At 41.1% G+C, this 25,587-nt stretch overlaps 1 protein-coding gene across 2 annotated transcripts; it reads right to left on the bottom strand.

The window, feature by feature from the left end:
* Positions 1–1,387: 1,387 nt before the first annotated feature.
* lypd6b (LY6/PLAUR domain containing 6B) lies at positions 1,388–24,099 on the bottom strand. Of its 2 annotated transcripts, none has more exons than XM_048239721.1 (5): positions 24,000–24,099; positions 4,427–4,559; positions 4,084–4,182; positions 3,677–3,807; positions 1,388–2,608 (listed from the first exon to the last, which is right to left on the bottom strand). In XM_048239721.1, the coding sequence occupies exons 2-5, from the start codon at positions 4,530–4,532 to the stop codon at positions 2,432–2,434; spliced, it is 513 nt and encodes a 170-aa protein (XP_048095678.1). In that variant the 5' UTR covers positions 4,533–4,559; positions 24,000–24,099; the 3' UTR covers positions 1,388–2,431. The 2 variants fall into 2 exon arrangements, with proteins under 2 accessions (XP_048095678.1, XP_048095677.1); XM_048239720.1 differs by lacking the exon at positions 24,000–24,099 and adding an exon at positions 8,375–8,461.
* Positions 24,100–25,587: the final 1,488 nt, after the last annotated feature.

Here is a 25,587-nt window from a genome sequence, read left to right on the forward strand (position 1 = left end):
CAAACACAAACATCCATCATGGCTCGCTTAGCTAGACCACCACAGCAAAGCTCACACTTTAAGAAGGTCAGACAAAGATGTCCAGAGGCTAAATAACCACTGCTATCTGTTTTTCTGTGGTGTAAACATAGCTATGCGGTACATCTGGATTTTGTATGTTTTAATTTCTAAATATCAGTGACCTTGCCATCTCCACCCCAACAAACACACACACACAGACAGACAGACAGACAGACAGACTGACACACACACACACACAATATAACTCACTAACTCATTCAACCACCACCAATTTCACAGTCAGGAGAGTACCCGCTCCATTCCGCTCCTGTGATCATGGGTGTTAGTGGTTTTGTACTTATTGCAGAGGCGTCTATCCGATTACACAGGGGGGCCCTGAGTACCCCTCTGGAGGGGGTGGCAACAGAGGGAGGAGGGGGTGACTCTTTTTAGTCAGGCATCTCAGGAGACATGCCTGAGCTCCAGAGGGGCCCTCAGGAAAACATAGTTGAGCTGCAGCCGTGTCATAACAAACAACAGTCATTTAGTCAGGCAGGGGAAGTGGGGGAAAGGAGCAGACTCCCAACAATGTCAGGCATTCGAAAACACGCCCAGCGGTGTGGTGCTTCTCCTGGAGTGTGCTAGACCACAATCACAAAGAAAACACAGCAGATTTCCTTTTGTTTTGGGTGCACTTAGGCTTGTTGTCTTTCTCACTTTCTGTAATCTCTTGTATAGAGACAACAAACCACAACGTTCATGTTCAATGCTCAGTGAGATCCTTCTGAGACTCAAAGGATGACAGCTCACAGCCGATTTCAATATTTCAGAAAAAAATACCACTACTTTCTGTAAAGAGATCTCTAATATATATATATATACAAAAATACCACTACTTTCTGTAAACATTCTATTAAAAGTGGACTTCAAACTATTTGGTATACTATTTTTTAAGCATGCTTACTGAGCTTGTTTTAAGTGTCTGCACACTGCAGTATTATCTGATATTGACATGTGTCCAGCCAACCAATTGAGAGTGAGGAATGCTCATTTGACAACCCTAAAACAGTCATGAGTGCATCTTTGTTGTTGTTGTTAAGTATTGTTAAGTATCAGTTTGATGGTTGTTGTGCCCTCAACTGTGTTATAATACTTGAGGTAGTCTGTTGAGTATGAATACTTGCATGTGGCAGTGCAGGTTTGGCCATTGGGAAATCCCCAGACAAAAGCAAATTCATTTACTGTAACATCTGTTCCTGTCTAGAGATTTTAGAAAACTTTTACTCACTCCATAGTATGGAACATGGCATTTGTTTGTTTAAGGGTAGTAAAAGATTGAAGATGGGAGAAGATAGGAGACGTACATACTGTAGGGGAGACACTGAACTGAAAGGTTTTATTATGTCATATTTTTTTCATCACATGATTCGTATGATGGCACTTACACAAGGAGACCTATTACTTTGGCCTTATTTCACCAGACTGATGCTAAAGTGTGAAATCGTCGTAACTTCCTGTTTGTAATGCCTTTTAAAAACGTGGAAGTCATCAAAAGGAGTACAGTGGAAATGTCACAGGTCCATACATTGTTCTTGAATTACATGCTGATATGACAAGAATACCCACTCTGTGTGTCCTTCAGATTTGATATCAGCCTTTTAATTTGATTATAGTGAAAGGCCATCTTGATATCAATAATTGCATTTTTAAAAGGTCTACATTACTGATTGCAAAAGAAATGACATGCCAAACTGCCTAAGATATAAGCAGATGACCTTGCAGCTGTCTCCAATACACTCTAGTGTAATGTCCATAACACTCTTAGTAGTGCTTGAGTTGTTCCTCAGGAATAACACAATAGTGCCGTGGTCAGAGGCTATCTTCAAAGTTCATCAGTTGCTAAGAAATGTTGTCCCCTCATACTGCTCAGGCTGAATGTTCCTAGATTCAAAGTCGACAACTTCACATATTCCCAACATAAGAGCATCCAGTCATAAAGTCTGAGTAGAGTCAGCACCTTAGAGGTTCCTTTTCGGGATTACACTGCCCATGCAGCCAGCTGATTGGTCCTTTCATACCACTAGTGCAACACAAGGAGCTCATCTCATGCAAGTCCAGAGGTTCAATCCTTAGTTGTTGGTCACAAGAGTCCATTCGCTCCTTCTCAGACCAGCATACACAATCTCCTGTGATTGGAGGTGTTCATGCTCAAGGGAACAAATGTGTGCACGTCATTCAGTCTCTCAGGCTTGTGGATGCAGCCCTGTGACAAACCAGGACGTCCACCATCCTGATGGACCGACCCGAGTCGACCGGGATGGCCAGTCCTGCTGACCAGAGACCTGGTCTACTGACACCTACACATCTATGGGTGGAACCGCCCTCTCTGTGGCTGAGGGTTACTTCTGGTGTGTGTGTGTGTGTGCTGGTGTCACAGTGGAAGGACTCTGATCAGGACGGGGGCGATAAAGAGCAGGGTCGACCAGGCCTCTCTGTGGCCGGACACGGCAGAGTTGGGCACCTGCTGCCGCATGGCGAACACGGCATTTGTGCGGTTGGTGGGGACCTCCACGTTACAGACCATCCCCTCACAACAGGAAATACACTCCTGAAAAGAGAGATGTGTTATTTGGTCCATGGGGCTTCTTAAATATGAGCAAGAGAGCATTCTATACCTTTAATATGGCTAAAACTGTAAAATGACTGTGTAATTGAATGGTCTCCTCTGCAGGTAATTAGGTTACAAACAACATCTGTCGACACTTTGCTAGCAACCATCTATGATTAAGGTTGGGCTTGGGGTTCGGTTTGGTTAAGGTGATTTACTGAATTCCAGTGATTGCCCAACAGCAATTTTAAACTCTTCAACAAACCATCTATAAAGTCTATGTATGCAGACTATTGAAGGAATGGGTAACAAAATGAATGACGGCCAGAGAGCAAAGTCACTCAGTGAGTGAAGAGTCTTGTGCATGAACTAAAGCCATCTTATTATATGGCTCTTCACAATGCAAGTAGAACGCTCCATTGACTTGAATGGGATTTCCCAAGTTCTACCGGTCATTATTTTCGTCTAAGGACCGCTGTCAATGGCAACGGATTTTCATTCAAAAGTGAAGGCAGACGGTTGATCAGCTGTGTTCTAAAGAACGTTTGATTCAAGTTTAGCGTGTGTTGCGAACTATTTGTTTCTCAGCAAAAGCCACAACAAAACACTAACAAATAAATGTTAAGAGACATATCGTGGAGTTTATTTTTTTCATTTTGGCAAGTAGCCGTATAATAGGCGGGATAATGCATAGAACACCAGTCATTATTGGGAAAATAAGTCCTCCGCTGGCGCGTCGGGTTGGTTTGCCCTGTCGGGACTTATTTTCCTAATAATGACCGGCGTTCTATACATTATCCCTTACATGTAGAGTGTGGGAACAGTGAACTGATCCATTGATGTTTGAGCAAGGGCTGAGTCTTGCACATCATATCAAATTAGCGAATAGATGTTGCCTCATTAAATCAGCTTTAATTAGACTTCAGACTTTACACTTTGGCCGCCTTTCAAATTAGGGTCCTTAATATTAGTGAAATAACAAGATAATATCATATATGCTACAGATGATCAAACATAATATTGCTCTCGTGGCTATCGTGGGCTACAGTACGCATCAGGAGGACATACCGTGTGGCCCGTGTCTCTGTGGTGGCGGCACCCTGACATGTGACACTCCTCCCGCGCTGCACACCTCTTAGTCACAAACTTGGTCTTCCCGTGATGGCTGAAGTGGTGAACTGTCATACAGTACTGTGTGTCTGCAGGAGAATTAGAGAGAAACAAATAAAGGAAAGTATTTGATGAAAATCAATTATTTAATATAAGAAAAATCAAGAAAATCAAGTATCTAAAATAATGTGGTTTTCCAATGGGTGCTTTAAGACATAAATTATCTGTGCATGTGATGAAATGAAATAAGTCTGTTCAAACTGAAGTGTGTAAATGTACAAAAGGTTTGCCTAAAACAGGTAAACATTTGTATGCATTTTTAGGCTTAGGTATGTGTGTGTGAATAACATGGAGTAAGTACTCACTTTGTGGACACCACTTGTCCTCGGCCCAGCGATTACAGTTGTAGTTGTCAGAGGCCTGCTCACAGGTGAAACATTTGAAGCTCTTTGGGAATGGAGTTGCTGCAAAGATTAACACACAAACTTAAATCTGGGCATGGTGTACATATGACTTCAAAACTACAGTTTGTCTCAGCAGCTAAAAAAATGTTACATGACACAGCTAATATAAACAAAAACAATCACACAATATTCAAGGTAACATATTTTGTATAGCGATAGGCCTACCCAAGAAATGTGTTATGGTAAATGATATTATTCAATGAAGACATGACAATGAAATTCGCTTCTTATCCTTAGCTCTTACCATCCACAGGGGGCCGGACATTGTAGAAATTGATATGGTCACAAGAAACCAAAGCTGTGAGCAACTGGAGAATAGAGATCAGGCAAAGAGTTGTGAGGAGCACCATCTTTACTCTACTGGTCAGTCAAGGTTCCTGCAAAACACAAGTTCAACAGGTTAATGCCTAACAAATACAACACAGCATTTCTTACTACTCCTGTCTAGTGTTGTCACGATACCAAAATGATGACTTTGATACGACACCTGCCATATCACGATGTTCGATACTGAAACGACACTACGGCGAAATCCTAAGATATCTGGAAAAGAAAGGACTCATACCTCCTCCAAGTGTATTGAGTCATTTGTGTTGAATTCGGTGCACTTTTGTAGTGTGCAGGTCAATTCTGGGTTCTAAACTTCCTACATAATTGTTATTTTTATAGTCAGTAAAATAGTAGGCCTACTTTGTGTGATTAAGTCCTTTATTGTTTGTTATAGTTAATTTACATTGTGTTGTGTTTTGCCAATAAAGTAGCTTTAAATAGCCAAACTAGGCTAGATCAAGGTCAGTGTTGAAATTACTGCATGCAAATCACTGAATGCTATGCAGAGGGGCATAATCTTTAGGCCATCTGATGTACAGTATAGGCTTCCCTAGGCCTTCCCGTGTTCATGGGATTTCTTTGAAAGTTGCAAAGGGAAAAAATGTGAGGATAGTCTTCTTTGCGCCCAGTGTACAAGTACGACGTTCCAACCACTCAGGTCTTCGTCAGATAGGCCTACACCATTACCTGTTGCAATATGTCTGTGTGCATTCCTACATTAGCCTACGTCTATTTATTTGATAACATAATTTGCTACCACGTAACAATAAGCCGCTATTATTATTAGGACTCAACACGCTTTGGTGGTATTATATGCTGTGGGCTTTAATTAGCGCATTTCGGGTAGCCTATCCTACATCTGGGCAATACTTATTGAACAAATTGCAGTCTACATGCCATGACAAATACTTAGTAATTGTACTGACCGAACATGAAATACAAGTTATGGTAATGTTATGTCTCGTCAAAATGATTACAGCTCGTTATGTCTCGTCAAAATTCATTGATGAAGGAAGGTTTGCTTTATCCCAGAGAACCATACTCGTTTCACTTAGGCTAGACTAAAACAGAAGAGAAGAACTTGGCACTAACCATGTAGTCGTGTTTTCTATAGCATATTCGTTAACCTGTTGTTCTTTGAACAAAAATGTTGGGATATGTCTGCGAGGTGTTTAGCCAAGTTCCATGCGTAGCCTACTGCTTTTAAATGACTTTGAAACATATTTCACAAACGGGCCTCTGTGTACCTGATGGCTTGCCTTCACTATTCACGATGTATCCGAAATAATTGCACTTCAACTTTTGTTTTATCCACAAGGCCGAGGACCTACTGTATGTTGACGTTGGCTTAGCACTCACTCACTCAGAGCTGCCTGCTTGACACGCCCACTTGCCTAGATGCGTGCAAGGAGCAGTGAGAGCAGCAGTTCACGCAGACACAGAACGTTAATTTTAATAAAGTATCGATTCTAAATACGTCGGAAATCGTATCGTTTTTTGCGTGAAGGCATCGTGATACCTTTTTAGTATCGATACACCGTGCAACACTACTCCTGTCTACCATTGGAGCTGAAAAACGACTGATGCACTTTCAGCTGCTGAACCATGAAATGGAACATGAGAAGAAGAGACTGATAATTGAAGGGTTAGGTTGGAGGAGGAGTCCTCGATTCTTTGTTGCGTGTCTCTAAAAGTATTCAGTGACCAGTAAATATGGCCCACACCACGGAGGCCTGATCCTCAGGGTCAGAGCCAGAGACATGTAGAGAGGGCCGGGGATGAAGGGAGAGATTAGCCAGGAGGCTGGTGAATGGCTGGAGCGCCTATTCAGGTAATGAACACTGACCCTTGCTATCAGGTCAGATGACTTGCTTTGTGGGTGGACGGCTGGGTGAGTGGGGACGGATTAAGAGAGATGGAGAGATGCTTCGGCTTCTATAGTGCTAGTGTTGCCTCTGCTGCCATTGGAGGTGAAGTTGGTGGGGAACTCTCGGCCATGGCAGGAGTTTATTCATGAGATGGTGGTAGGTGGTGGTCATCATTAACACCTCCAAAGCATGCTTTTCTGTTCCATCGGTAACAGGATCTTAAGAGTTTCAACAACAACTCATGTTCAATTGATATGAGTTCAACAAATGTTGCTCTGTTTACTCGGTAGCGCACAGATGATCCACTGGCAAATGCAAATACACAGATGGACTGATCCATTATCTGAACGCTACCATTATTATAAAACAGACTAAACAGGACATCTCTGAAAGTTGGGGAATCTGAAGGCTCCTTGCAGGGCATCACAACTTTGACATGGCTTTTTTCAATGCAATGCATCACACATGCTGAAATGGTTAATAATGCTACCTGTTTCATCATAAAATATCAGCACAATTACAATTTTAAATTGATTGGTTGCTATATGATATTTTCTTGCAGTATGACTAGGGAAGTTTGATGTCATCAAGACACTCTTTTAAATATATAAATAAATTAAAGTATGCTATATGATTCCGCAAACATTTACTTAATAGGAATCTCTAAAGTCAAATGTCTACCTGAAAACTAATGCTGTTTCTTTCCTGCTTTTAAATGCTCCTTGACCTTTTGACACCTATTTGTGGTATTTTGAAAGGCTCTGGGTAGAGACAGCCCAGATGGTGTCATGAGTTAATGAGTAAGACTGGATACAGGTTTCTAGTTAACAATAACAGTTAACAATAGTAACGTCTAGTGTCCCCCCCAGACCTGCCATAGGAACAGGTTCTAGAATTCTCATGGTACTCTTAGCCAAGGTTGACTAAAAGGCATTCAAACGTCAAATGCAACCAAACCAGCTAGGGTCATTAACATTATTGGGGGAGAGAGAGAGAGAGACAACATTATTGACCTGTTTTTGCAGTGGTCAACACAAACCTACCCTCACACTGACCCCTGGATAAGCGCACGCCATGGGGTGGTCCAAGTTTAAACGCCTTATCTCTTTGACACAGCACCTAAGACTGATCCATCCATTTCACAGAGGTGACATGTTTTGTTTTAGACTCTGATCTAAACAAACACTTGACATGAACAAGGGTTAGCTTTGTCGCTAAGGGTTTCCTGAAGTCCAGCATGAACTCAGCGGAGGATAACATATGTTTGGGCAAGCTGACACATGTTGGCTCTCGCTATCTTTAGGCCTTGCAACTGTCCAAGGCTCTGCCCTCAATCTTTGCCTCATGGGTTGATATGTAGGAAAAAAAGCTGTTTGTTATTTCACTGCTTCTAAATGTTTAACTGATTCCAAAACTATGCATATCACAGCAGACATTATGCTCAGCAAGCACACAGGACCAATGTGTTGGATGTTATAGTTAATTGTTAAATTGAAACGCATGCTTCATATAAATGAAAGCTCTTTTGACAGGAAAGACTTGTATTTTCTCTGGACTACGTGAGACAATGGGTGTTGGTAACACCTTTGAACTGCTGAGGTGAACTGAATGAAAGTGTGTATTGCAGCACTTCCTCTGTCTTTACTAGCACCTCAATAACCAACACTGTCATCCTCCTCCATGCACACACGCACTCACACACACACACCATTCCATATTCCTTCAAATTTCACAATCATACATTCCATTTCAAATGCCTTTCAACCGAACAATTATTACATGTTTGAAATGTCTTATCATCAGAAGCCTGGTAAATAATAGTTGTCACATTCTTGTCAGAGTGTATGCCAAAATACATACCAGAAATGGAGTTTTGATAAGCTTTTCCTTAAACAAGTTTGAATTCCGTAATGCCAAGAAATTACTGCTCCCTGTGAGTCATTTTAAACTAGAAAATGTATTTCTTCATTGGGAAAACTTTTTAAAACTCTTACCTCAAAGGATTAATGAAAATACTGTATCTCCACACAGGAAAGAGTGAGTCTTAAATCAGAGAGAAAGTGGACACAAGCTTGTCATGGCATCGACACTGGGGACTGAAGTGACTTTAGCCACAGGCCAGAGCCTTACCCCTCCAGCCTCGAGAGCTACTTCAAAAGGCTGAGGAGTCACTTCCTGACTGAGGAGCTGTGATTGGTTCAACGGTGGAGTCTAACAGCCACTCTGGCCATGTGAGAACCCTGTTGAAGTGTTGCCAATGAGGCCTGCCCAGCTAATTACCATTCACACAAACACCCCCCTCTCCCCCTCCCCAACATCTCCTCTAAGCTACTGCAGGCCTGATGCAGTAATTCCCTCCTCCACCCCCATCATGTTCTCACACACACACACCTGTGGGGGAGGGAAAGTTTTCTCCCAAGCTCATAGGGCTGGTTATCTAGTTGGGTTTGGCTGTTTAATGGTTGAGGGCAAACATGGGTTGAATAAAAAGCGGTAGAAGGTAGATTAGATTGGCGTGTATCATATCATCTGACTCGGAGGCCACATCGTCTCCATGACAAAGCCCGGGAGGTGTGATCCATAGGAATAGGTTATAGGTCAGCTACCTGCAGGAATTCAGCACAAATGTACCTGGCGCTCTCTCTCTCTCAGGCCCTGGGCTCTGGATAGATTACAATCGAATGAAAAGTCAGTGAAGAAAAAAGGCAGCCTTATCTGGGAATTCAACAAGGCATGTGCTTTACTGAGACATTTGCACCATTAGAAGTCAGTGACCCAAACCTCCTGAGAAAACAGCCACAGAAGAAAGTGCGATAGGCAAATACATAAGACCTTGAGAGAGAGAGAAAGAAAAAAAATTGGACAAAAATGTTAACTGTAATAAATTGTGGTGTTTCCATAGCTCACATTCCCTAAAGGCCAGTGGGAGTTGTGTCGGCTTTCGTTCCCATGATAGGGAAAGGAAGAGAGCCGCCGCGCACCACAATCACTTCCAAGCACGCTCCCAGCAGGGATGCCCACATTTTTGGAAGTCTTAATGGCCCCCAGCCCCATGGGTTCCGGCGAGGGTGCCCGTTCAGGGGGAACACCTGACTGCACGCTTCAGCTGCCACCTGGCTTTTATCACCAAACCTCTCTGTTCTCAGGAGGAAACGCTAATACTTCTCAGGCTCCCTCTTTTTAATGCGTTCAAGGTCTTGTTTGCTAGCTTCCCACAAATTTAGATTTCATGAGTACAAGCAAAACTAATAACAAAGGAGAAATAGTCACATTCAAAGCATGTTTTCAATTTAGTCCCTATCTGATCATTTCTGTGTGTTCTTTGATGTGTCTATGTCCCCAGTCACTCAGAACAGATTTACGAGGGTAGGAAAGTGAATTATCAAAGATCACACACATGTTGTCTTTTATGCAACTTTCACAGACGTCATGTCAGCCATCAGGACCAGTAGATGATTTACTGGACTGTTTGAATTCAAAATGTTACATACTATGGATGACATAGCCCCGTCAACATTCAAAACAGTCACCGAAAAACAGAGAACACCATGGAAACAAAATCCAACGGTTAAATTCCTAAAAAGATAATGTAGGAAGACTGAAAGAAAATCTTGCAAATATAAACTTCTGATCCACTATCAAATCGTAAAGAAATGCTCTGCAAATATAACTCTAAACTACGCATTGTTATTCTCTAACAATTTCAGCAGAAACGTAATCAATACTTGTGCCAGTCTCAACAGTTGAGAAGTTAATGAATCCTCCTCTCAGCTAGATCTTGAACTTCTCTCAACTAACAAATTCAATGAGTTTGTTTTTTATAAAGGAAAAATGTATCAAATCAAACATATCCTCGCAATTACAAATAACTCAAACTCATCTGGAACCATCAGCTACAAAGGTTTTCAGACGATGTAAAGCACATTGAGTTGTCTTGTGTATGAAATGTGCTTTGCAAATAAAACTGCCTTGCCTTGTTTTGGTACAGCAGACTGCAGATAGTCATGTTCCACACATGCCATTATTAAACCTTGCATGTCCAGAAGCTGGTTGATATTCAAAGCAAATAGCAGTGTTTGGTATAAATAAAAAGAATGATAACATCATCATTTGGCATCTGGTGATTGGGAGATTTCAGAGACAGCCTGAGGGATAGGGGAATTCAAAAGGTTTTTAAAGCTACCCTTTGACTTGAATTGTAAACATTCTGTTGTGCAATATGGGGAATTTATATGCTTTATTTAAATGCCAGCATGTTTGACAGTATTCTTTGAAGAGTTCCATAAAACCCCATTTGACTCTGACTCTACATGGGGACAGAAAAGTCCCCCACATCAACTGAAAAAAAAAAAAATCAATATTAAAATTCCTTTAGACCTGCATATTATGTTTTACAGTCTCTCACCTGACACTAGTAAATCAGTATTGTATGTCCCTTTTTGATGTTCATAAGAGGAAGATTCCTCATTTACAATTTTGTTTCACATGCATTCCCTTAAGTTTAAACCAAGTGGTTACTTTGATATTTTTGCACTGTGGTCTAAGGTAGGCTATTCCACTCCAGTATATGGTTCACTATTCCATATACAGTATTTGGAGGCTTTGGAAATCACAGCAGTATACAGTACAAGATTGGTACTTGAATAAATGAGAACACAGCAAGCAATACATAATGCAAAGAATGCAAGTTGTCCTGTGAAACTCAATGGTTGCCTTATTAGAGTAAGCAATACTGATGAAGAGCACACTGACTATGAACAAGACAATAAAAACATACATTTCACATACATGATCAAAATGTATGTGTGCTGTCATCATCTACATCATTTTTATTTCCATAATTGGTTTGTTCAGACTGTTCAGACAGAGCTCACTAAGCTTAACTCGGAGACATATTTCTACACAAGTTTTATCTGGCACAAGTCATTTCCCCTTGTCTAAGATGTCAAAATAATCAACATCTGATCATTTATCAAGGGCTGACTTAATTATTGACAGCACCTACCATACAAGTAAGTCATGGCAGTGAGTCAAGACGGCTCAACTGGTTTTTGATGAGGCCGTGGGAACTTTGTTGACTAGGCTCAAACAAAAATTATGGTTGCAGCAACACAATTGATAATAAATATTATAGTCTCAATTAACAAGATGATTTTAAAACTCTCATTACTCACATATAGTAAGTGCTTTCATTAAATTAGCTGCATCATGATGACTGGCTTACATTCAAAGTGTATGATAAGAAAATTATCAACATGCCTTTATCACCTGCACAAGTTTTTTCTTTCTTTGCTTTGTCAATAACTTTACTTCAATTGACACTAATGACAGATTTACTGCCCTGTTTTGATGGGAACTTGGAGTGCAACTTTATAGTTTGAATCTAAAGACAGAGGTCTCATGGAACTCTGGGAAGTTTAAGTTTATAGCAGACTTGCGCGGCACTGTGACACCTGGAGGGCTCTGCGCTCCGACATGAAAATGATTCACGGAGTCATCAGTTACCCCACGCTCCACTCGGCTTTTTTAAACACAGGGAAAAGAGAGACTTATAAACCAGGCCAATAAAACAGGAACAACAAATGATGAAACTCAGCAGGAGTTGAGGAGCTGTGCCAAAGTCGACCCGAGCCAGTCTACTCTTTGAGCCTGCTGGTGTCCAAATACAAATGCCTGACAAACAGCGCCATAACAAGCCTGTGCAGGAAAAACAGACCAAAAATTCACAAAACTGAAGTATCTACACACAACCTTGGGTGGATGTGAGAACATTCATCAGACTCCAAAAAAAACAATCCTGAATCCTAAAAAAATTACGGCTATCTACGGGTCGTCTTCATTTAGCCGAGACACAAGGGCTCAAATCCTTCAGCTGCTGAGTGTTCAGTGTGGACTACTCAATAGCAAGAGCAGAGGTGAGATGTATTGCCATAAAAGCAGAAATTCCTTCTTTTTTCCCCAAACAACAGCACCTGAACAGCCCTCATGTCCCACGTCCTGTTACACGCAACTTAAAAGCATATCCCTACACGGAGCACTTCTCACCGCTATAGCAACAGGCCTGTGTTAGAGCCGCCAGGGCCTGAGGAGACAGCAGCACTGGCCACAGGAATGTGTCGGCCATGAGGAGGAATCTGCTCTGTCTGGCAGTGTTCCCAGAGAGAGTGTCTTCATGTATGGGGGCCACTTTACATCGTGGACGTATCAGAGTGGCATCGGGGCCCTAGTGACGGAGGATCTATCTAATGCCCCTCAGCCATGCATAAGCTTCAGCAACATGCAGAAAGCATGTCAATTCGTGTGAATGTGTGTGTGTGTGTGTGTGTGTGTGTGTGAAAATAGCGAGCGAGAGATGGGTACAGAGATAAGATAGCTAGTTTATCATCCACTTCACCTTAGAACATCTACCCAAACTATGGATTCAAAAGTATTCCTTTTTTTACCAGAGAGCACACATCTTCACTGTCAAATCACTCTTATGAGTGAAGCCCACTCAGAACCAACCCTGCTGATCAAAAGATGTTTAACTCACTTTAAATTGTTTCAGAGGTCGCCTTCATAACACAGTCTAGTCTCCTGTTCACTGTACCATCACCAGAAAGAGATGTAGCTGCAATACCTTATCAAAGGAAACCGTTTTACTGTCTATAAAACAAACAAAACATAGCCGCAAGCTGCTTTAAAAGGTGCTCTCTGTCTCCATGTCCCTGACACACTGTCTGCCTGAACTCAGTCTCTCTTCCCGGCCTCTCTCTCATACTGTTTGAGCCCCCCCATCTACAGGAAGTGAGCTGTAGGGTCAGTCATCATAAAATACCTCAGGTCTAAGGATGTAAACCTGAGGGGGTGGGGGGTCATTGGAGCTTTTATAGCTCTTTTGTGAGCAGGATCGTTCACCCCCCACACACACACACACACACTCCCACCACTCGTTTGTCAAAGCACACCAGCCCCAGATATAAGAACCGCTGCCGTAAAGCACTCCTGCTCGCAGGACAAAGGCCCAGAGAAGAAAGGAGACGGGAAGATGAGGTCGAGGCTCTGAGGCGGCCTGCTGGGAAGATCTGGAGTGTCTAGACTCATGTTTGACCTCGGCTATGTGGCCTGCCGCCTGGACGCAGCGCCCGCACAGACATGAACGATGGGTTCAAACAAGCACTAATCCCTGTGTTGAGAGATTGGGCGGATCTCCTGAGTGTTTGGCAAACTGTTCACCTTAAGACAGCGGCAATATATATACAGTAGTAATCTAGAACTCATTGCTATTAATTGTACACATACTTTTGTTGTCTTATCTATATCATGTTGGCCAAGATGTGTTAGCACAGTTGAGCCGCAGAAATAGTGTTGTGATTCGTTACATTCCTAACAGAATTAAGCTTAAACCTCTAAAACACTGTTTGCAAGACATATGTTTCATATACTGTATGTATTTATATATTGTAATATTGTAAATAAATAATAAATATTTTAAATGGGTAACTTCATGTGTGTATTTCCAATCACATAAACCCCATACTGATAAGTGACAACAGTCAATGATTACCAGACATACAAGGACTCGCACACAAGACAACAGCGTAATTGATGGAAAGCTGCCAGAGGAATCATTCCTTAGCTCACTCTTTAAAGATGTAATGCACTACCAGGACATGCTTTGATGGATGCAACAGGTAACCGCTATCAGTGTCTGTGCTATCAGCATTGAGATGGATATCTTTAATTACCTTGAGGCCAATCTGGAAAAGCAATGCATCTTAAAGTGTGTTCAAGACCAAGGCCTCTAGTCATCAACCTCAAACTTTTAAAGGGTTTCTTAAAATGTATTGTCTACTCAAGGATTGATTAAAGGAAAAAAAACAGCATGGTAATTTACAGCATATTCTATTGAATGGAATGTTAAATGTTATTTTTTGATTTTGCATAATTAAGACCTCTTTTGAAAATGAGCTCTCCCTTTCAGCTCTGCTGTATTCAAAGCAGTACTGGACTTGGAGTTAACAAGGACAACAGATACCTGATTAAACAACATACCCTACAGGGCAACCACTTGAGGAAACAAATTATGGGCTGCCTGCTGGTCTGAAAAAATCTCGAAGATCAAGAGCGCCCTGTATTCATCCAGCACCAGCGATGAACCAGGAAAAGAGCTGAGTTACAGTAGGGAGGGCTGCAGGGATCCCCTTCCACTGTAATTTCAAGGGTTCAAGGGCCATTTTGGTAAAATTACACCGATCTCGCATTTCAGGCCATCCCCAGGACCAGTTAACAAGCACTTTCCCATGTATTGCTTACCCCTCGGTGCATGACACTTAAAAGCTGCTTAAAAGTATAGTCTTTCACGTTCAGCTCCCGTAAATTTGCAAGAACAAAGAACTGCGTATGAACACCCCCTTACTTGATAGTGAGTTTCACTTCAATTGCATGTCCACTTTATGTCATCTCCACTGGCACGTGAAACACTCCAATCATATCAGACCCATGACGTTGGGATGACCCCCTGACGTTGGGATGACCCTTAGGTTTGCTAAAGGGCCTTCTGGAATTTGGATTTCCAAGCCAACAACATACACGCTGGGTCCTTTTGGGGCAGATGATGAAACAAAATCATCTGAACTGCCTTTAAGAACAAGCTGACAGCCTACGCTGCCTGATATCAGGTATAATGCATTTGCCTCTTCTCCCCTGGCTCGGTCACTCGATTGCGGAGACCTCTCCTCCATCCTCCCCCGCTTTCAGACTCCATCATTACACAAGGGCGCGAGACCGGGTCTGTTTAATTGGCCAACTGATTACCCCTGGTGCTCTGCCCCCCACCCCCACCCCTGTCTTACCCGATCCACTCTCTGTAGCCTCCTGTTCTCTCCCTCCCGGCCGGTTCAAAAGGATCAGAGCCTCCGAACAAGGCCCTCCTTTGTGGCCGCCATTTTGCAGCGAAATCAAGACGCATTTGTCCATTTGCCTCGGAGGCTACTGAGAAGGGAGAGAGGGGGGAAGGGGGTGGATGGAGCATCAAGCTCAGGGATCACTCACATCAGTGGAGCACAAGCAAGGACCATATCACACACTACACAGAGCCCCGGGTAAAACCACTGCCTCAGAGACGGTACTATAACGTGTCGACAGAACCCTAACTCGTGTCCCTCACCACTGATGTGGGGTACAGATAAGTCACAAGCACAATTACAGCAATTTAGTCTTGTGGTTGGGAGAGCAGAGCACACAGCACTAAGAGACATGAAAAGACAATGACCTATAGCGTGACGAGTAAGTCGCCGTGTTAAATGAACTTAAAAGCATCTTGAGGTCAAAAGAAGAATTTAGAGATCATTTGGAGGATATGCATCATTGGATTTATGATGCATATACGATATGTCTGGTTCATTTATCATTGCTCTTAAACCTGATTCACTACAGGTGGTGAAAGTGCCACCATGGTTTCAATGGAACAAGCAAACACAGGGAGTCCCTGTAACACATGAACCAAGTCAAGTCCAATAAATAATGTGCACTCTCACACCACCACACCTTCAACTGGCATCGGTCTTTCTTTCATCCAGGTGAAGGGACATCTTTTGTGTTTTGACAGCTGAAAATCAGTGTCATATACTGAAGGAGGCTTATCCTCCTTGGATTTCATTGGCTTCAAATGGCTTAGGCCTTTGTGTTCATTTCCAGTGATGGGGGCACTGGGGGTCAGAGTATGCAGAGAATTTAAACCCAATACGTCAGGTGCACAACTCAACTTCAAACTTCAGAGCAACTCAGAATCAGATCAGATATGTGATGGGGGGGGGGTAAAGCACTGCAAAACATACATGATGTTCAGTCTAAACAGTAGCTTTACTCTACACTACTATGCAATGAATAAATTCAAATGAATAGATAGATAGATAGATAGATATGGATCTATATATATATAAATACAGTATATCACTAATTTTTCAATGCAAGTTCATTTTAATGTACATGTGTGGATAAAAAATGTGGATAAATCCATTTAATGTTGGTCAAAGATCTATCTGTTTCGTCCCAGGTAAACTTCATCAATAGAGGCATGAAAGGAACCACTGAAAGCTATGAATAACTTAATTAGCCAATCACATTCCCTGGTCATTATGTTCAGCACAGTTTGCTTTAACTGGCCCCTTAATTGACTAATATAAAAGCGCAGATTAACTTCTATTCATTTTGAGATGCTTGGTAACTCTCCAGTGGGCTTTTCAATCACTTTTAATTAACGACCCACAATGCTCTTGTCCAAACGTTTGCAGGGACCTATAAAGTTTGTTCAGCACGGTTATAGAGCCTCTTATGAAGCTTTTGTCAACCGTGCTTTTCTTGCATGGATTTAATCTCCCAAGATGTTGAGAGACTGGGATGGTGAAGCGCCCTTGTCAAGTTTAAGATTAAATAAAACCCCTGAAGCTGTGTCACCTGGGCCCCGGGCCAAGGTAACTGAATGGAGATGGCAGACCGTTTATCCAGTACGGGCGAATACAGTGAGCCCTTCTTCTGTGCCTGTGTTCTCGTGTGTCATAGGGACCAAGCCAGTGAGGGTTGATTGTGCGTTGGATAGGCATTGGAGTCCATATCGTGTTGAGGGATGCCATATACAAAGCGCACTGTAAGTGACAAAGCCTATCCAACAAACTGAGAAGACCCAATGAGCAAGCTCATTCACTTGAATGGCAACAAAAGTGAAAGTTTTAGAAAGAATGACAATCAATCACAATCAATGAAACAAAACATGTACTGTTAAAGGAACCATATGTAAGATTGTGGCCAAAACTGGTACTGCAATCACTTTCAAAATACTGAAGAGCGGTGTATCCCCTCCCCCTCCCCCTGACTCGAGGTTGCACACGCGGATGGCGAAATACTACTGACTTCGTGATTAGTAGATAGATGGAGGGTGGCGCATCAGTTCAAAACACAAAATGACATGACAAAACACAACATCAACAACAGTTGAGGGCTGCAACTTCACTTTTTAAATAACAATATCCTGGCTGGACTACTGTTGTCAGTGATATAAATATTTGAAATGAACATGATTTCTTAATGTCTAGTGACATATCAGGGCCATTTTATGATTAATTGACATATTTTTCTTACATACGGTTCCTTTAACTATGTTAATAGGAATTTAATATACATTTCTGCATTGGATGCATTTAATTCAGACATATTCTGTCTTAAATTATTCTCTCTCATTTCTTTGACATCACAACTCGTGCTTGTGCCATGAAAATAGCCTGTATCACTACACATCTCACTACACATCTCAGAACTCCTTATATTGAGGGCACAGCTGGAGTATTTGTCCATAAAAAATGCTATTACCTGTAGTAAGTAGGATGACTAAATCATGTTAAACAAACCTGCAGATAGGTTTATTGGTAGATAATAGGCCATTAAAATGTTACTTGTTAATTGGTGAATTATATATTAGATTAAATTAATTAAATTAAAATATTTCCACTTATGATTCAACCTATCAAGGAAATAGTGCAGTCAGATTTTGGAATCAAAACTAGCACAGTACACTTATCTGTGGAAACTTATCTGTGGATCATCATAATGCCTCTTTAATCATACACACAAGAAAAAACAAACTTAGACAAACATCATTCCTTGCATTCCTATTCTTACTAACACTATTAAAGTGTGAGGTGATTCTTTTAAAAAGCTATTTCCATTTAGAAATGCCAGTTGGGACAGATTTTGAACAAAAACACACATTTTGGTCCAGGGTGTAATCTATTTCAAAGTGAATGGGTACCACAAAATATTCATCATAAAATGTAATTCATTTCTGACGGATGTCATAAATCTTAAACGCGAACCCACTTTCTTGATCTACTGAACTCAAGAAGACTAGAATAATTTGTTCTTCAGTGAATGGTGCACATATGATAACAAAGACTCCTCAGAGGTCTTCCTGACCTTTCGTAAGATAAGACACAATAGGTCTACATGACACTTATCACTGACCCATGGAATCTCTTGTGTGTTGGGGTCATTTGTGACCCTGGGGTCTGGGCACCTGACCCGCCCCCGTCGTCTCATTTGGCGTCAGTATGATACCCTCTTAATGGACAGGTCCTTCAGGCCTCAGGCCAGCTTTCCAAAAGGGGTGCCCACAATTCCATTCCCCATTCCTAGATCATAATCTACTTATGTTGCCTGGGCATGCAGGTCAGATATTATGTACTAGTCATACCGATGTAGTATTTCGGCTTAATATGCACTTTAAAATACAACTTTTCCTGTTTATTTTAAAGCAACATTATGTAAGAATTGGTATGATATTTATACCCCAAACATTTCCATGTGCATTTGTTCCATGTGTACAAATGTACATAGTGCAATACCTGATGTTCCAGGCCTGCATCATCAGTGTCAGAGACACCATTTTCCATATTATATAATCAAAATCAGTTTGAAACCATTATTTCAAGGTAAAATAACTAATGTTGCTTTAAGTAAGAAGCAGAGTGAACCTCTTCGTCCAGTAATATGCTTTCACATAAAATCTTGGACACACATCAATACAACACCCAACTGTAAATATACTTTCAGTTTGCACTGGAATAAAGCCTTCCACCACCAAAAGTACATCTCAAAGCTGACTAATCTCATCAGGAGGTGAAGTTAAAGTATAGGCCAAAGTACACACACCACAATTACTCTCCTGAATTTAAACTGATTTAGCATTATAACCCTGTCAAAACATGATACATCGACATTCAGGTAACACAGGTGGCAGGAAGGTACATGATCAGGTGCTCAACCCATTACCTGATGCTAAAAACAGAGCCTACAAAAATAGTGCTCCCAAAAGGGTGGGCATCCCTGACTAAGCGTAATAACATACTACTTGCATTGTTCCGGGTAGTTCTCCTTTTGAAACCATAAAGCAAACCAGTGCCTTAGGGCGTGAACATGCAAACACTTCATTATTCATAGAATCATTTCCATTACGTCACTAGAGAGAGAGGGGAGAGAGAGAGAGAGAGAGAGAGAGAGAGAGAGAGAGAGATGTGAGAGGTAATTCCCCTTCACAGTTCAGGAGAGCAAAATGAAATGGTGTTATGCAAGTCCAATTATTCTCAAGTTTCCCATTCTTCCAGAAGCTGGATAACATGACCATAAGGAGCTGGATGTGTGTTGATACTGTCTCTGCTGCCGTCCAACAGAGAACAACATGAGATAACATAATACCTACAAATACACTGGTGTTCACTTTGGGACCACAGACTGGAGTGTTCTATGAACATAGAGGCCTTTTACAAGAACGGTCACAGCCGGCTCTATGTCCTATGACGTTAAGGGTCCTTTAACATCTGCAATAAGATGCTACAGATGTTCTATCAGTCAGTGAGTTCTAGTGCCACTGAATTTCCCTCAGGACGATTAAAGCATTTCTAATCTTATCATATCATTTTGTTTCATAAAGCAATCTAAGACCAAAAAAAAGCAATTGGTGTGGTGACTTCTGTCTCAGTTTTTATTTGACTGGGCCAAACATGCAATGTGCTTAAAGATGCTGTGAGTGAGGTCAGCCTTTTGTGCAAGGTCATCTAAAGATAGCCACACTGTCCATAAATGCAGGATATTTAAATGTTGTGTCACTGCAGGTTTAAAGGTTTTGATTGTGGACATCAACCATAAGCTGGGCTTAGATCTCTTCCCTTCTCTACCCCCTTCTTTTTCTACCACTTTCTCCTACCACACGTTGACTACTGCTTATAACCTATGCACTCTCATCCTCTAGTAACAGTAATGATTGATGTAGCATTAATTCCTACCAAAGGTCTCCTCTACATTGTAGCTGGGAAGTTATTCCTCGTTTTTGTAATTCGCTTTGACAAAGCATCTGCTAAATGAATAAATGTAAATGTAAATGACATGTATTTGTATTTAGGTCTGTCTTCAGTCCAGCTGTTCTTGGTCTATCTTTGATTTTTCAGATCAATGGAAGGTGTTTTTACAACATACAATATTGCATAAACCAAAGAAGAATCATCCATTTATATTGTGAGATATTGTGAGAAAATGTTCTATTTAGAATTGATCTTAAGATTTTGTGGCAGTTTTGTTTTCATTATTCAAACAAAGAGCTATTTGGAATATTTGCATACATTTAAATGTATCCACAACTTTCGGACATCCCATGAGGCCTTGCGTCAAAAATGGGTGCAACTTCCACTTCTCCGTATAATGAATAGGACATGTTTGGGGGGCTTCTTTAAGTTTAAGTTCTTCAGATATATTCTTTTTTATTCAACTTCATCGGCAGGATCATTCTGATTAAGTTTTAGGCTTATGTAAGTCCAGTTATATGTACAAAACAGCACATGTTGTCCCTGAGCACAGTAAGGAGATCTTATAAAGGTTTGCGACTCTACACAGTAAATAATAACCTGAGAAATAATTGAACTCTTCGCTAAATAGCACACAAAATAGGTATACTACTACTTCCGCTGCCTCACCAGACGTTTCACCCATTTTCTTCTTTACAGCAGCACCCCATGGAAACTTGTGGATAGGATCCAATCAAGGCAGGCCTGCACAAAACTCCTGAAGCTGTACGCATGTTTAATCAACAGCCACAAACCCTCGGTCATAGCAGCTGTTGTACTTTTTTTTCCTTTTTAGTCTCTCCTCTCTTAATCTGTATCCATCTGTCTGTCCCATTCTTTCTTCAGCAAAGAAAAAGTCCACAGCTATCAAAAGAAGGAACTCAACAGGGCTGACTCTTTTCAGCCAAGTGATAAAAAGTTAATTGGAACCACATGACTTTCCAGTTCCTCTGTAATTGCCTGGAATTGGACTGCCCTCCATAAGGTCAACAAAGAGACAGAAAAGAGACCAACAAAAACCTACAGTCTTGATCCAAACAGCCTTTTCTGAAAATCTTCAGCTTGCTAACAGCAAACAGTTTCATTTTGTTAAGGATAGAAAAACACACTGACAAAATGCAGGAGACCGTACACATTGAAATAATTATGAGTATCATAAATTATGCTTAGAAATTTAAACGGTGCTGTTGGCATAAAGCTGCGGCCTACCTTTGGTTATTTGCACTACGACTCACAAGCATATGCTAAAACCCCACAATTAGCCTATTGGGGGGATAGCACCAAATGAAAGTATTCTCAAAAATGTTTTGTTTTTGTCTGATATTCTTCTAATCCTTCCAAACAAGTATAAGTAGTCTAAGCTCCAACAGAGCCATGATCATATCTATCTATCACACTGTCAGACCACAACAGTCCATATTCTAAACACTAGATTGAACTAGATAGATATACTGTACAAATCATCTCCATGGCCCACCTGTTCAGTCTCATGTTGGCTCACTCGCACACTGTCCACAACATGCCAAGGTTTTTTCACCATTCCCCCTTCTCTTCTGTTGAGCAGTTTGAACTTAGGGAGCCTTCAGCGGAGGCAACATGCTCTGACAGCCTAATGGCGGCCGCCCCCCTGTCTTACTACAGCGAGCAAGCTATATCTCTCCTGGGTGCTGAGGGAGACATCAAACGCTACAAACCTTCCTCTGATCACCTTCCGTCCTTAGCACACACATCACCTGCATGTCAGACAGAACCGGAAAAAAACGGCTCACTGCCCTTGGACATGGCTGATGGAGGATATAATGAATGAGGGGAAGAAACGAAGAGAAGGGGCGGGATTTTAGGTGGACTGAGAATGGAGACGGGCGATGGGTTTGAGGCTGGACGTCATGGAGCTCAGAGTGTAGAGTGTGGGGGGTGGAAAGGCAAAATGTCTTAAACCATAAACATACAGAATGGTGTTTGCCTGAGAGAGAGAATATGAAAGAATATATGACCTTTATTACTAATGTGATGGGGTGTTAGTATCATGCAGGTGTGATCCATCTCAAGCAGTGAGTCAGTTCAGACAAAAGCCATTCCATTTGGAAAGTCACAAACTCCCAAAAGGCCTGCAATCCTGGGAGGCTAATGTGTTTGAGCGGTTTGAGTTTCAGGAGGGGGCCTTTTTTCTGCGATGCAGCAGTGTCCTGGCAGTTTTTACTAGTTAGGACTTTCTATCCAGAACATAACTAAGTGCATTATAAATCTTATGGTCTGTTCTAATCTAAACACTGATGCACACACCTTGACATAGTGTTGCACAATGCACCGATACTTGTTGAAAGGTATCGTGACACCCTGAAATAAAAACATTTTTTACAATGCCTCATTTTGTGAGAATCAATAGCTTAAGAATGGTGTTTTAATCAGGTTTTACCAAAGATGCCATACATTTTGGCATTGGGACAACACTACCCTGACATTTATTGCAGTTTGTGTATACAGCGCTTTTAACTTGAAATCAATTTCCAGCTAAAGAGTTAGTGAGTACCTGGAAATGCTTAGGTCACTGGTCATAAAAAAACAGTAGTAGCAAAAGTATTTTCTACAAAGGATTAAATCACTTTTTAAGTTTTAAAAATCTTTAGTATTCAATAAATTCTTGAAAAAGTAAATTTAATCTGCTTCTTTCTCTTCACTTTCTCAAATAATATGTTCTTGCATGTTTTATATCTTCATTGTCTTTCTTTGGTCACATTTCCCAGAACCTGTTACTTTTAAGGTTGTTATTACATTGATTAACTCAATGTTATTTCCCCAGATACACACTTGTGTGTGACAGGTTGGTACATTATTGAGGATGCTAACCAAGATATTCAAAAAGAGTAAAATCAAAACTGCAACAATTAACAGTGTCGATCAACAAGTGATTGTAAGTGATTGTAATACCAAGTCTACTATTTTTGTTTCTTGCTTACAGGGAGGCGGTGCAACTGCACTCACATTCCCCACCAAAGCTGTCTTAAGAGCCCAGTGACAGATTGTAGCAGGGGGTCATTGGTGGGTCCCTGTGTTCATCCAGCCAGCAGCACACACACACAAACACCCCATATGGGACACTGCAACTGTCATAACTGACTGAGCAATGACTATAGGGGGTGGCCTCACACATGTGTTCAACTTGACAAGGTTTTCTTTTAAGTTTAACACTGATGTTTAACGAAATCATTTATTCAAACATGCTGACTTTGCAGGATGCAAATCTCTAATTCATCCAGGAATGGAGGCAGGATTGAAATAGCTATTAAGAAGGAAACAGTAACTGTAAAAAGAATCTTGACCTAACAGCTTCCATTGTGTCCTGAACCCACACTATCAAGCGAGAGTGCTTGGTACACAGTTTCAATGGAGCTTCACAATGGCTTTTGTTCCTTCGTTAAAAATGTCTTCAACAGCTGGCCGTTGCAGACAGTGTGCTTCAATACATTGTAGCCAATGACATAATTGCGCGCTTATTACAGTTACAGTTACAGACGTATAACTTGCTTTATCAATCTTTTAGATAAGTTAGCTTATAGATGTAGGCTACAGTTTGGATTAATTCATTCTACCCAAGGAAGCAAAGAATCCTCAAAGTTTCAGTTAAGCACTGAATATTGACGGCTGTGATCAACGTAGGCTAATCGTCATGAACGCAACAGAACGCTACCTCAAGAAATCGAGGAGGCTAAACTAAATAGTCCTACGTTAGAGTGAGTCGACCTAGACTTACCTCAGTTCGACTTTCATGTACCTGGAAACTGCAGATGAGAGTATTAATCTTTCCGATCTTCGGTTGCTTTCACGGAGAATGCCTCTTCCAAATAGATGACAGACTGCAAGATGACTGTGAAGAGGGGCGGGATGAAGCGACAAGAAGGCGGGGTTGAAGGGCAGGTGAAGTTTCCTTCTCTAAGGAAGGAATCGACCCTAGCCCAGTAGTTCTTATCATATAAGCCTATTTAGCCCCAGTGGCGTACGTCATGCCTCGGATTTTTCCTCCCTGATCATTTTTTTTATCATAACTTTGCTCCAACCGGTATTATGCTCCATAATAAGCCAGAGCCTGTAACGACTCAAATGTATTCTTCTGGATGTGTAATAAATCGTTAGGCTACCAAAATAGTTGAAGACCGATCAGCAGTCCTTTTCCTAATAGCCAACTCACACGCACGTTTTGCTTGTGTTGTAGAGGGCAAGAAAATAATAGCAGTCTTTCATGTATCAGGTCAAAATTGCTCATGATTTGCAGGTAGCAACTTGCAGTACAAATGAGGTACCTATTGCTTGCCATAATGGTAATGAGAAATATATGATGCCTAGTAAAATATTAAAATATTTAGTGTTAACCTTACTCAGCACTGAAACCTCAGCCCCCATTGTGCCCCCCAAGAATTTTGGCTTGCATTACGCCCCTTTAGCCCTGAACTAAAGTAACTGTTGTTACTTGTTACTGTTGTCTGGCTATTGAACAATATCAGCGCGAGACAACATTTTGTTTGATAACAGCTTACATTTGATGTCGAATAGACTAGCCTATTAAACTGCTCTAACGAAAAACAACTATAGGCTATATGATAAATACTATGGAATCTTATAATATTTGGGGAAGTGCTAGACTGTAGGCCTACTATAGAAACACTGGAGGGCAAGAATAGGATCTATTATAGAGGTAGGCCTACAGAATATCATACAAGTAGGCTATCCATTATAGGCTATATGCCTCGGCCTACTATAGAAATCTTGTAGTAAGTTATTTTTCGTAAGAGTGGGTGCTGATTATCTATGTCAGGAAATAATTAAACACATCAAGTGGTTTTAAAAGTCTGATCCATTTATTTCCTCAATGTACCATTTCACATAATACATCTTGCATCCCAACATTACCCTAAAATCTTTATCAAGTAGTAGCCTGTCTCATGTATTAAAAGTATGGTTGGTAACACATCCTAGATGCCCACTGCCATCAAATACTTTCTGTGCTGCAAGACTGGCATCCAATATCTGTCACAACAAAACTGACTAAATCATAGTGAAAAAGTTCATTAAGAGTAGCCAGGTATTGACACTTCTGCAAAGATATACACACTTAAGAAATCCAATACCTTTTTTTCCCCAAGATAAACAGTAGTGAATCAGACAGAGGAAAAGGGAAGTAGAAGTTTAAAAACAGAGAAACGACAAACAATGTACTACAGTTGTGTGATGATTCAGCAAACATACTGTGGCTCACAAACAGCAGTTTGTACCACACTCCTTCGTAGTAGTGACCATATGGCACCATGGTTGTCTAAAATCATACAGTCACTGGTTGAGACAGA

The sequence above is a fragment of the Alosa alosa genome, chromosome 3 (genome assembly GCF_017589495.1).
Source record: "Alosa alosa isolate M-15738 ecotype Scorff River chromosome 3, AALO_Geno_1.1, whole genome shotgun sequence".
In the NCBI taxonomy this organism is placed as follows: Eukaryota; Metazoa; Chordata; class Actinopteri; order Clupeiformes; family Clupeidae; genus Alosa; species Alosa alosa.

Excerpts from the sequence above, each read along its gene's own strand:
- lypd6b (XM_048239721.1), bottom strand. The coding sequence starts at position 4,532 with ATGGTGCTCCTCACAACTCTTTGCCTGATCTCTATTCTCCAGTTGCTC. Across the intron at positions 3,808-4,083 it reads GGACAAGTGGTGTCCACAAA|ACACACAGTACTGTATGACA; the intron begins GTGAGTACTTAC and ends ATTCTCCTGCAG. Across the intron at positions 2,609-3,676 it reads ACAGAGACACGGGCCACACG|GAGTGTATTTCCTGTTGTGA; the intron begins GTATGTCCTCCT and ends CTCTCTTTTCAG.